We start from the raw sequence: 14,533 nt of genomic DNA on the forward strand, positions 1-14,533 counted from the left end.
TGTTTCTTATCTTATAGGTGTTGTCTAAGTTGTAAAGCACTTAGAGCTTCTAAAGATTAGGTGCTATACAAAGTCTTCATTATATATATATATATATATATATATATATATATATATATATATATATATATATATATATATATATATATATATATATATATATACTTTTGCAAAGTGTTATCCCTTACTTTCAAACAGCTTTGAAGCTATAAAATGCAAGGGATGGCAACTATAAGACATTGAGCCATGACCTTAACCATAAAGAGACAACCTCTAATGTGGTATGTGACACACCATTTATAGTACAAGTCATACAGGTCATGTAGGCATGCAGTACTATTTCAGTAACAAACGTCATTTTTAAATTTTTTATTAAAACAGAAATTATTCACTTTACTTTACTCCTCACACATCCATATTCTTTTAGAAGGTCATTATTTATACACCATAATAAATACATATAACAAAATCAATGTTAAAGTATGTGGACAGTTTTTAAGGAGATAACCTAAAGGTGTAATCCAGTACAAACTGATTGAATGTCACGCACTGTAATGCAACAATGAAAATGATTGTTGAAAATAATTTGTACTACCATGTTATCTGTTATGACAGACTATGATGTCCAATTTTCTTGCCACAGTTTAGTACCTGAATATCACTATTAAAATCAATAATGATCAATACATTTTGTCTGGAAGCTTTTCAAGATATTTCAGGTAATTTAAGGGGCATTCATCAATCAGGATTGAACAGACTTTGGTTAAACTATATTAGTATCAAAGTGAAGGACAACGATAATTATTTAATTTAATTTGAGTAAATGTAGCTGCATGACTACAGTGATGGTATATAAGTATACCAAGTTTCATCACTTATTCTCAAACACCTTTAAAGTTATAAAATGGACAGGACAAAATGTTGGAAAAATTAAAACACTAAGCCATGGCCTTGACCTTGAAGAGTTGACCTCCAGTATGGTATGCGACATACTTACTAGTGATGGTATACCAAGTTTCATCTCTTAATCTCAAACAGCTTTAAAGTTATAGAAAGCAGGGGAAAGTGTGCTGGAAATGCACAATATTAAGACATGACCTTGACCTTAAAGCTGGGACCCCCAGTTTGGAAATGCAACACACCTTCTAGTGATGATGTAGAGTATAACATCTAATTCCTTAAGTGATAGTTAATGAACAATATTGAACATGCATGTGTGATTTAGATTTTTAACATAGCTTGTCAGTCATATCGCTATGATGTCTGCAGAGTGGCAGTTTATAGGGATGTCTAGCACTGGGGCATCATACTGCAGACATTTAGCATCACGTCCCACCCAGTCACATTATCCTGACACCAGGCCGACCAGTCCTAACACTAACCTCTTAATGCTGAACGCCAAGCGAGGCAGCTGCTAGTACCATTTTTATAAGTCTTTGGTATGACTTGGTCAGGGTTCAAACCCGTGACCTCCCAAATCTGAGGCGCAATATTGAACATTACATAGGTAAACGAGAATACTGTGCATGGCACAGTATACCACCCACCCACCCCAAAGTATAGCAGTCCTCTATGCCATCAACCGACATTTTTGTACAAAATCATTTTTATTGTTTCTGCCCAAGTGTTTTCATATTTTTTGACCCCAAAATCAACAAGCTTCTTCCCTACCTGAGATGCAAGGATTTAAAAACAATAGGTCTCGGTCTGTGATGCAGAACCAATATTATTGCATGGAACCATTTCTCTTCTTTCAGCCACAGTGACTTGGACCTTTGAACTTTTCATCCCAAAAGCAACAGGCTTCCTCCTTACCCCTAGTCCAAGCCATCCCCAATGTTTGGATATGTCATTTAGAACTAATGTTACTGTGCAGAAAACATTTATATTCTTTTAGCCACAGTGATCGTGAACTTTAACCTTTTGATTCCATAATTAATAGGATTCTTCCTTACCCTATGTGCAAGCCATTAATAAAGTTTGATAACTGCAGATGATGAAGAACCATTTTTCTTATTCAGCTAGTGACCTTGACCATTCATCTTTCTGACTAAGATCAATATGTATCTTCCACTTCAACTCAACTCACTCTGCAAAAACTGATATAAGCCCAAGTGCAAGCCATCCACAAACTGATAAGCCCAAGTGTAAGCCATCCACAAACTGATAAGCCCAAGTGTAAGCCATCCACAAACTGATAAGCCCAAGTGTAAGCCATCCACAAACTGATATAAGCCCAAGTGCAAGCCATCCACAAAGTTTGCTAACCATGAATTGTGGAGAATCCGATCCATTTCAGAATTATTTTTTCTTCTTTCAGTCAGTGACATTTTACCATTTAAGTCCAAAATTTATAAGTTTCTTCCATACCCCAAGTGCAAGCCATCCACAAAATTGTATAACTATAAATGGTGAAGAGCTCAAGCTGTTGTGCAGAAACCATTTTTCTTCTTTCAGTCACAGTGACCTTAACCCTTGAAATTTGATGCCAAAATCAAGAAGGTTCTTCCTTAGCCCAATTGCAAACCATCCATAAAGTCAGATAACTGTATATGGAGGAAAACTCAAGTTATTGTTCAGGAACCATTTTCCTTCATTCATTCAGTAACCTTGACCTTGGAGCTTTTGAGTCCAAATCAACAGGGTTCTTCCTTACCTGATGTGAAAGCAATCCACAAAGTCTGATAACTGTAAATGGTGGACAGCCTGAGTTACTATGCAGAAATAAAATTGGTAACTGATGGTCAAACAGATGGAGACAGTCATTTAGAATGACGACATCATAACAATACATTTTGCCTTGTGGAGTAAATATAACAAATTGTAGGTTTGTGTGTTTCAGGGTCAATGGAGTGGCCTGAATCAAATTATAGTAAAAAAGTTCCTCTTAATATGTTGTATACCAGATTCTTCATTCCAGATGAGTGGGATGGGGAGAGGCAATGAGTGTATTCTGAGGTTACCACAGCACCAAAGACCACCCAGCACTAATATTTAAGCTATCAAAAATATTTGATATAAACTGTGATCTTGTTATCCAAAATAGGTTGTGAGAATAAGTCTGTGCAAAAGATGAAAAATACACAAAATGCTTTGTTAAAAATAGTGAATGTTTTTTACCAACCTGAGAATGTTGTCTGTTACATTCGGATCAGCTTTGCTTTCCAGCAAAAGTCTGGTTACTTCATCTTTCTTTTCCATCACCGACACATGGAGTGGTGTGTAACCTTGCTGAGAATGTAGAACGCATATAGTTTAGGTTAGTTTTTTGGGTATAGGTGGCACACACACACAGAACATTAATTTTCACTGATAAAGAACATTTAGTGGTTGATACTGCGAAATCTTTCTTTATGGATATCAAGTGTCACTGTTTTGTTGATTTATATTTGCACTGTTTTGTGGATGTTAGTTTTCACTGTTTGTGGAAATCAATTTTCATTGCTTTGATCCAAATGGCATTTTCAATGGCACTTTAATTTATGGAATGTTGAAAAACTCATATTGTCCACAAAAGAGTCATTGTTAATCAGGCGTTAAAACTATAGTTTCTGCTGAAGGAATTTTGTTAAATGGGTGTTCAAATTCATATAGTTTCTACAAAAGGATTATTATTATTCAGGTGTTCAAACTGACCAACAATTATGAGATGAGTAAGCTGGCTGCCGGCAGAACAGATCATGTATGAATCAAATAGCATCATAGTTGAACAATCATTGGAGTGGAATTCTCCACTCTACATCAACTTTGTCGATTATGAGAAGGCATTCGACAGCATGGACCAAGAGACACTCTGGAAACTTCTTTGACACTAAGAAATCCCAACCAAGCTGGTGAATCTGATCAAGAAAACTTACAACGGAATGTCCTGCAGAGTCATTCATGCAGGACAGCACACAGACAGCTTCCTATTGTGGACTGGCATGAGGCAAGGCTACTTGCTGTCACCATTTCTCTCCCTTCTCGCCATTGACTGGATTATGAAGACATCTACCAGTGGGTGGAGACATGGGATCCAGTAGACATAGTGGATTCAACTTGAGGACCTGGGCTTTGCCGATGACCTAGCACTCTTGTCCCACAGTCAGCAGTAAATGCATGACAAGACTGACATACTGGCAGCCACATCAGCACAGGTTGCCTCAACATCCACAAAGACAAGACCATGATCCTCAAGATCAATTATGTCAGTAACAACCCAGTCACACTGCAGGGAAGTTCCCTGGAAGAGGTGGAGTCCTTCATGTACCTGGTCAGCATTATCGACCAGCAGGATGGTACAGATGCAGACATCAAGGCAAGGATCGGAAAGGCGAGAGCCACTTTCATACAGCTCAAGAACATCTTGAGCTCCAAAGAAATTTCCTTGACTACCAAGATCAGACTGTTCAACTTCAATGTGAAGTCAGTCCTACTGTATGGAGCAGAGACCTAGAGAACCAACAAGTCGACCGTAAAGAGATTTCAGACCTTCATCAACAGCTGCCAAAGAAGAATTCTCCAGATCCGCTGGTCAGATACCATCAGCAACACCAACCTGTGGCAGAGAACCTCTCAGCTTCTGGTAGAAGACGAGATCAAGAAGAGAAAGTGGAGTTGGATAGGACACACCATACATAAGCTGCCAACCAACATTACCAGACAGGCACTGAGGTGGAACCCTCAAGGAAAGTGGAGAAGGGGCCGACCAAGAAACACCTGGTGACATGACTCTGAGGCAGACATCACTAAGCTGGGTCACACCTAGAGTCAGCTTAAGGAGATGGCACAGGAAAGAAGTCTCTGGTGATCTTTTGTGGGTGGCCTATACCCTGGCAGGGGTGATGGGCATAACTGAACTGAGGTGTTCAAACTATGGTTTTCACTGAAGAAATATTGCTAAATGGGTGTTCAAATTTATACAGTTTCCACAAAAGGATTATTGTTAATCAGATGTTCAAATTCAGTTTCCACTTTATATACTTCAGATTCCATCCTTTTTATTTCTGATTTCATACTGTAATAACTGATTTATTATTATTATATTAGTATCAGCCAATAAACCTTTTGCTTATAATCCAATCAACCTGATGCTTGCATGCAGCTCACAGCACCGAGAATATCTATTGAAAATGTTTTCATCATTCTGGCAATTACTTAACATGGTGGGTGCCAGGCACCGCTGCCAAGCCACTGAATTAAATACTTCAAAATTCATTAATATATATGACAGAAAAATTAAGGCACACATGGCAAGCTACTAACTGAGTGAAATGTTTTGACAGTTCTTTGCGGATACAAAGTAAATTTGATGACACTGCAATATTTGATGAAGTGTCTTGCACCACTTATGACAATGTAACTTTGTGCATCTCCATTTGGAAAACAAATCCAGAATGGTAAATAAAACAGTTTAGTAGTATTGCTGTTGCTGTATGTAACTGTTGTTAAGACTCTTTGAAATCATCCAGCAGCCAAAATTTTGACATTTTGAGGTATTAAAAAAATTACTTTTTCATTCACTAAGCCAGTTTGCTGTTGTAACCATGTTCTATGAGTGATCATCTGCAAAAAAACTCTTTTTGTGAAATGAAAAACATATGAACACTTCCATGTACTGACCCAGTCTAAAATATGGGAGCTGAAACGGGCAAACAAATATTTTGTCATTAATGCTTGAGTGGACACAAGTGATGCCAGTCAAATGCTGTGTCCATAGCAGCATTGAAAAAGTGATATAGACTTCAAAGAGGATAAAAGGTGAATACTGAGGACATTGCATGACAGAAGCATTGCCATGTCACTAACTCACATAGCCTTCAGCAAGATGAACAAAAAAATCAAACCTTGTTTTTCTTGTTGATGGCAGCTCCAGCTTTGATGAGTTCAGCAGTTATCCTGGTATAACCTTCCCGCACAGCATAATGAAGACTGGACGACCCTTCCTTGTCTGCTACATCTACACTTGCCTTATACTCCAGCAACAAACGAACACATTCTTCTTTATTGCACTCCACGGCCTGAAAATAAGAGAATTCAAACATTATAGACTCATGTTCATCAAATAGCAAGTGGCTGATATGCACATGTACCGTATTCAACTTGTTTTATAAATTTCATGCAATCACATCTATTATGTAACATCTGTACAAGGTCAAATGTATGCTACTGTGACAAATCACTGGTACTGCACCCTTAACACATTAACCCCTGGTGATGAGTTTAAGTGGCAGGAGGTAGTAGCCTACTGCTGAGCTCTGTAGCATTAAGGTCATGTATGATACACTAAAGTGGGTGGTATTATAGAAAGGTAGACCCAAATTTCGCCCATGGTCAGAATCTGATTTTGCGTCTGGATTTTAGACTTTTTGGTCTCAGATCTAAGGCAGACCGGTATGAACTGCACACACACAGATGAACCTTTGCAAAAAGTAGGATAAGATGGGCATTTGGAATAAAGAGTGGTCTCAATACAAAAATAATAAGTCTGTTGAAAAAAAAAAATCCAACTTTTACCCTTCTGCTCATGCGTGAACCAAATAGCCAATGAAAAACAATTTTTCTTACACAACTAGGCAGTATGTTACAGGAAGATCACCAGGAATTTGTGTTTTAGTATGGATTCAGAAATAGCTTTCAAAATGTGTTTCCTACTCAAATTTCATACAAAAACGACAAAAACCTCCAGGGGTTAATGTGTTAAAGAATACCATATGCTACTGTGCCAAATCACCGATAATGCACACTTAAACAAGAGTACTGTATGCTAATGTGACAAATCACTGGTAATGCACCCTCAAAGAATAATGTATGCTACTGTGACAAATCACTGGTATTGCACACTTAAACAAGAGTACTGTATGCTAATGTGACAAATCACTGGTAATGCACCCTTAAAGAATACTGTATGCTACTGTGACAAATCACTGATAATGTACACTTAAACAATAGTACTATATGCTAATGTGACAAATCACTAATGCACCCTTAAAGAACACTGTATACTATGTGCCAAATCATTGATAATTTACACTTAAGAGTACTGTATGCTAATGTGACAAATCACTGGTAATGCACACTTAAAGAATACTGTATGGTACTTTGACAGATCACTTGTAATGCACACTTAAACAAGAGTACTATATGATACTGTGACTAATCTCTGGTAATGCACATTTAAAGACTGATGTATGGTACTGTGACAAATCACTGGTAATGCACTTAAGCAAAAGTACTTTATGCTACTGTGACAAATCACTGGTAATGCACTCTTAAAGAATACTGTATGGTACTGTGACTGATCACTTGTAATGCATACTTTAACAATACTGTGTGGTACTGTCACAAATCACTGGTGATGCACACTTAAAGAAGAGTACTGTGAATGGCACATTTTATTACTGCTCTGTCAATAGTAGTCCTTCATGCAGATATCTGACATTTCTGAGCAGAAGCCACTTTTCTTCTTTTAGTTACAGAGACCTTGACTTTTGACCTTTTCACCCACAAATCTACAGGCTTCTTCCTTACCTCAAGTGCAAGCCATCCACAACAATTGGTCCAGGTCTGTGATGCAGATATATTTTGAAGAAACCATTTTCTTCTTTTAGTCACAATGACCAAATGGAGCTTTTGACCCCAAAATCTATAGTGTTCTTCCCTGCCCAAAGTGCAAGCCATAAACAAACTTTGGTACATGTAACTATTGATGGTGGATAACTTGAGTATGGTACAGAAAGTAATTTTATTCTTTTAGTCAGTGACCTTGATCTTTTGACTCCAAAAATGCAAGCCATCCAATGAGTTTGTTAACTGTAGATCATTAACAATCTGAGTAACTGTATGGAAACAAAATTTGTAAAACAGATGGAACATCATAAAATAATACATTCCACCTAATGTCACATGTATAACACAGTTGTTGTTTCTGTTGTCGTTGTTGGTTTAACACCATTTTTCAGCACAAGATAGGCAATACTTGGCAGCCAGTATAACTGGTGGAGGAAGAACTGGGAAAACTTGGTAAGAACCACCAACCCAAGGGATCCTACTTGCAAGCTTTCTCCCTGACCAAGTCTGAGACTCGAACCCATGCAGACATAGGTAAAATGGCAGTGATTGGTTAAAAGCCAGCACTGTAGACCACTCGTCCACCAGGGCTCTGAATAAAAAGGTACAGTAATAATTAAGTTCATAAATATGCAGATTAATTCAATGACAGTGACCCTTGAAGCCTTAGTGGTCATTTTGGTATAAAGGGCACCTGCTAAGAAAGGTCAAAATTTAAAAGTCCAATTTCTTCATTTCATTATTATTTTAAACCTTTATGTGCAGGAAACCTGCCAATAAAGGACATAACTTGTGATCACTTAAGTGGCCTTTACTGACAGGTTTCACTCTAATTGAATTATATCATTTTACTATAGTTCAGGATGGGAAAGAGCTAATTCTGAATGAAACAAGTAACAAAGGGACTAAGCAAAAGTTTAAGGCATCAATATGGTATCTCAGACAGCAGATTTCAAAAGATCAAACTATCATTTAAAAACCAGATTTGTTAACAAACAACTGTATCACAAAAAAAAAGACTACGACAACTTGTAAATATTAGCATTTTCATGGCTGGACAAATCACTGACAAGAAATTTTGCAGGCAAGTTAAATTTGTGTACAGTTTATCTATCATTACAATAATTCAATCATATGTGGAGTACTGCAGGGATCTATACTGAATCCAATCCTTTTCTTTCAATTCCTTTATGATCTGCCTTTTCAAATCCAAGTTAAACCTAAAGGCATTTGTAACAGCTGAACTAGATAAATTTGATTCCCAGTGTAATGAAAACGGCATGAAGATAAATACTGAGGAAAAAAAAACAAGGTTCTAATGATTGATGCATGTATTAAACAAAGCGGAGCAAACCTAATAAATGATATATTACATTGAACTGTACATAGCTCCAAATTGTAGCCCAGTACAAATATTCTGGGAGTAATTGTTAACAACAATTTGCAATGATATTAATATATCAAAGTTATATGCAGAAATATAAATTCTTTGCTGTGGTTATTAAACAAAATCAAACCATATATGCCAATGAAATGCAGGACAATATACTATAAATTCTATATTTAACCATATCTGGATTGCAGCAATGTTCTATGAGGAAACAGGTATGACAGGATCAACAGTACACAAAATAGTCCATGTACAAAAACAGTATGTAGTTATCATGGATAACATTCATTATAACAAGAACATAATGTACAGTACACAAAATATTCCATTTACAACAACTATATGTATACTTATGAATAACAATGACACATTCAGTATGACAGAAACATACAGTATATAAAATATTCCATGTACAAAAACAGTATGTACACTTGTCATGGACAACATTCAGTATGACAGGAACATACAGTACATAAAATTTTCCATGTACAAAAACAGTGTGTATACTTGTCATTAACAACATTCAGGATGACAGGAACATACAGTACATACAATATTTCATGTATAAAAACAGTATGTATACTTGTCATGGACAACATTCAGTATGACAGGAACATACATACACAAAATATTCCATATACAAAAACAGTGTGTATACTTGTCATTAACAACATTCAGGATGACAGGAACATACAGTACATACAATATTTCATGTATAAAAACAGTATGTATACTTGTCATGGACAACATTCAGTATGACAGGAACATACATACACAAAATATTCCATATACAAAAACAGTATGTATACTTGTCATTAACAACATTCAGGATGACAGGAACATACAGTACATACAATATTTCATGTATAAAAACAGTATGTATACTTGTCATGGACAACATTCTGTATGACAGGAACATACATACACAAAATATTCCATATACAAAAACAGTATGTATACTTGTCATTAACAACATTCAGTATGACAGGAACATACAGTACATACAATATTTCATGTATAAAGACAGTATGTATACTTGTCATGGACAACATTCTGTATGACATGAACATACATACACAAAATATTCCATATACAAAAACAGTATGTATACTTGTCATGGATGACATGGACAACATTCGCTATGACAGGAGCAAACAGTTCACAAAATATTCCATTTACAAAAATCTGTATGTATAATTATGGATAAAATAGACAACATTCTATATGTCAGGAACATACAATACACAAAATATTCCATATACAAAATACTGTATATATACAGTATTTTGTACATGGAATATTTACATACTGTTTTATACATGAAATATTGTATGTATATATATATATATATATATATATATATATATATATATATATATATATATATATATATATATACACACACACTTGTCATCGAGAACATTCAGCATGACAGGAACAAACAGTACACAAATTACTCCATGTACAAAAAACTGTATGTATACTTATCATCGATAACATTCAGCATGACAGGAACATACAGTACACAAATTACTCCATGTACAAAAAAATGTATGTATACTTATCATCCATAACATTCAGCGTGACAGGAACATACAGTACACAAATTACTCCATGTACAAAATCAGTATGTATACTTATCATGGATATAGGTTCAGTATAAAATGAATCAGCCAGTTTTGTTTAGTTAAGAAAGAATCTTCCTAAAGAAGGCTAAACTTGTTTACAAAATTTCAAATAACATTGATGTTATTTATCTCTTTAGGTTATTTCACGTCAGAGATCAAGGCAACACAGTAAACTTAAAGTATATATCACCCAACTATTATCTTATTCTAAAACAAAAACAAACAGCTTTCAAAACAAAGTTTTTACTAATAAGGTTCAATCATATACAACAGCATTCCAAAGGAAACAAAAATGTACAACAATAAACTCACTGCACTCACTAATCTTCTTGCTTAGAATTGGATCTGAATCCCCATTATTAAACACCTAGATTCATTGCTGTTGTTAACTATATTGTATAAATAATACTGTAAATAACTTGGTCTTCACATGGTCTTTTATATATCCATTTCTTAACATGTGAATATATAAAAAATTATTTACTTTCCACTTTGTACAAAGGACTTCATGCATTGTATTTTGCTAGGGAATATTCACTTTACCTACAGAAAACACACCAAACAGAGGAAGAGAGACAGAAAATGCACCATAGAGAGGAAGAAAGACAGAAAATGCACCACAGAGAGGAAGAAAGATAGAAAATGTACCATAGAGAGGAAGAGACAGCAAATGCACCATGGAGAGGAAGAGACAGCAAATGCACCACAGAGAGGATGAGAGACAGAAAATGTACCATAGAGAGGAAGAGACCAAAAATGTAACATAGAGAGGAAGAGACAGAAAATGTACCATAGAATGAAACAGACATAAAATGCACCACAGAGAGTAAGAGAGAGAGAGACAGAAAATGTACCATAGAGAGGAAGAGGCAGAAAATGCACCATATAGAGGAAGAAAGACAGAAAATGCACCAGAGAGAGGAAGAGAGACATAAAATGCATCATAGAGGAAGAGAGACAGAAAATGCATCATAGAGAGAAAGAGAGACAGAAAATGCATCACAGAGAGGAAGAGATATAAAATGCATCATAGAGAGGAAGAGAGACAGAAAATGCACCATAGAGAGGAAGAGACAGAAAATGCACCATAGAGAGGAAGAGACAGAAAATGCCTCATAAAGAGGAATAGAGACACATCATGTACACTCTTCTAACTATAGATTATAGAGACCCACACATTAGATTACTTCCATAAAACTAACAGTGTCATGCCCTATACAAAAAAGTCATTGTTGTTATTTTCACTATTATTGTTATTATTACTTGTATTGTTATTGTGATTTTCATTACAATACAGATTCTTATTTTCTGTATAATAAACACAGCAGTCATATTTCCAATCTTGGATTTCCTGAAAAAGAAAAACTTTAAGAAGAGTCTCTGGATGAGGATAAGCCATGGAAGCCTACAACATTCTTAGGATTAAGTCCTAGATTTCCATGGAAGCCTACAACATTCTTAGGATTAAGTCCTAGATTTCCAAGGAAGCCTACAACATTCTTGGGATTAAGTCCTAGGTTTCCATGGAAGCCTATAACATCCCTATGATTAATTCCTAGATTTCCATGGAAGCCTACAACATTCTTAAGATTAAGTCCTAGATTTCCATGGAAGCCTATAACATTCTTAGGATTATCTTTGATTTCCATGGATAAAATCTTTGGAATTGTCATTTCACACTTCTTCCTATTAAATAATTTTTACACTAATTTTACAAAGCAATTTTTATTCCTCATCTCAGTGAGCTATTATGGGATTTAAATATAAGTGATCATTCCTGGTATTTAAGTACAAGTCATTTATTACGTGAGTTAAGTAAAAGTGGTCTATTAAAGGACTTAAATACAAGTAAACTATTATGTGATTTAAATACAAGTAATATATTATGGGATTTAAGTACAAGTGATATATTTTATGGGATTTAAGTATAAGTGGCCTATTAAAGGATTTAAATACAAGTAATCTATTATGGGATTTAAATAGTAAGTCATATATTATGGGATTTAAATACAAGTACTCTATTATGGGATTTAAATACAAGTAATCTATCATGGGATTTAATACAAGTACTATATTATGGGATTTAAGTACAAGTGATATATCATGGGATTTAATTACAAGCAATGTATTATAGGATTTTTGTGGGTCTTTTAAACTTTAAATCATGTTATATGATGTTAGGAAAACTGCATCAAATGAAACAATATGAAGTTTCTCAAATAAATAAAAATGAAGACTAATTTCATAGCTATTTATTATTATTGTTACAATTTTTCTTTCTCTGATTTTTAATCAATTTGCATTAATTTCAAGATGATTTTATTATAGCATCTTTTTCTTTTGGAAATCTGAAGGTCAAAAACTGGAAAACACAATTTTTTTTTAAATCATCAAATGCTTCAACATTTCACACTTGATCATCCCTAATGGCATATCTACCTACCTGTGTACACTATACACCCAATTATGAACAGACCCAGATCTTATAATACACACCCAATTATGAACAATACAGACCCAGATCTTATAATATACACCCAATTATGAACACTACAGACCCAGATCTTATAATACACACCCAATTATGAACACTACAGACCCAGATCTTATAATACACACCCGATTATGAACACTACAGACCCAGACCTTATAATACACACCCAATTATGAACACTACAGACCCAGATCTTATAATACACACCCAATTATGAACACTACAGACCCAGATCTTATAATACACACCCAATTATGAACACTACAGACCCAGATCTTATAATACACACCCAATTATGAACACTACAGACCCAGATCTTATAATACTCACCCAATTATGAACACTACAGACCCAGATCTTATAATACACACCCAATTATGAACACTACAGACCCAGATCTTATAATACACACCCAATTATGAACACTACAGACACAGATCTTATAATATACACCCAATTATGAACTATATAGACCCAGATCTTATAATACACACCCAATTATGAACTATATAGACCCAGATTTTATAATACACACCCAATTATGAATAATACAGACCCAGATCTTATAATATACACCCAATTATTAACACTACAGACCCAGATCTTATAATATACACCCAATTATGAACACTACAGACCCAGACCTTACAATACACACCCAATTATGAACACTACAGACCCAGATCTTATAATATACACCCAGTTATGAACACTATAGACCCAGACCTTACACACCCAATTATGAACACTACAGACCCAGATCTTATAAGATATACCAAATTATGAACACTATAGACCCAGATCTTATAATATACACCCAATTATGAACACTATAGACCCAGACCTTACACACCCAATTATGAACAGTACAGACCCAGATCTTATAATATATACCCAATTATGAACGGTATAGACCCAGATCTCATACACCCAATTATGAACACTATAGACCCAGACCTTACACACCCAATTATGAACAGTATAGACCCAGATCTTATAATATATACCCAATTATGAACGGTATAGACCCAGATATTATAATGTACACCCAATTATGAACAGTATAGACCCAGATCTCATACACCCAATTATGAACAGTATAGACCCAGATCTTACAATATACACCCAATTATGAACACTATAGACCCAGAACTTATACACCCAATTATGAACACTATAGACCCAGATCTTACAATATACACCCAATTATGAACACTACAGACCCAGAACTTACAATATACACCCAATTATGGACACTACAGACCCAGATCTTACAATATACACCCAATTATGAACACTATAGACCCAGAACTTATACACCCAATTATGAACACTATAGACCCAGATCTTACAATATACACCCAATTATGAACACTACAGACCCAGAACTTACAATATACACCCAATTATGGACACTACAGACCCAGATCTTACAATATACACCAAATTATGAACACGATAGACCCAGAACTT

General features: G+C 35.1%; 1 protein-coding gene across 14 annotated transcripts in view; it reads right to left on the reverse strand.

Annotated features, from left to right (window-relative positions):
• The window catches only part of LOC149804145 (uncharacterized), a 304,793-nt gene that overhangs the window by 270,723 nt on the left and 19,537 nt on the right, over positions 1-14,533 (reverse strand). For all 14 annotated transcript variants that reach the window (XM_089954101.1, XM_089954099.1, XM_089954104.1 and 11 more), the window contains exons 3-4: positions 5,826-5,999; positions 3,125-3,231 (exon numbers count right to left, since the gene is read on the reverse strand). In XM_089954101.1, coding sequence (XP_089810227.1) covers positions 3,125-3,231; positions 5,826-5,999 — 281 coding nt within the window. The remainder of the gene's footprint in view (positions 1-3,124; positions 3,232-5,825; positions 6,000-14,533) is intronic.

The sequence above is a fragment of the Sinohyriopsis cumingii genome, chromosome 3 (genome assembly GCF_028554795.1).
Source record: "Sinohyriopsis cumingii isolate HCF-2022 chromosome 3, ASM2855479v2, whole genome shotgun sequence".
NCBI lineage: Eukaryota > Metazoa > Mollusca > Bivalvia > Unionida > Unionidae > Sinohyriopsis > Sinohyriopsis cumingii.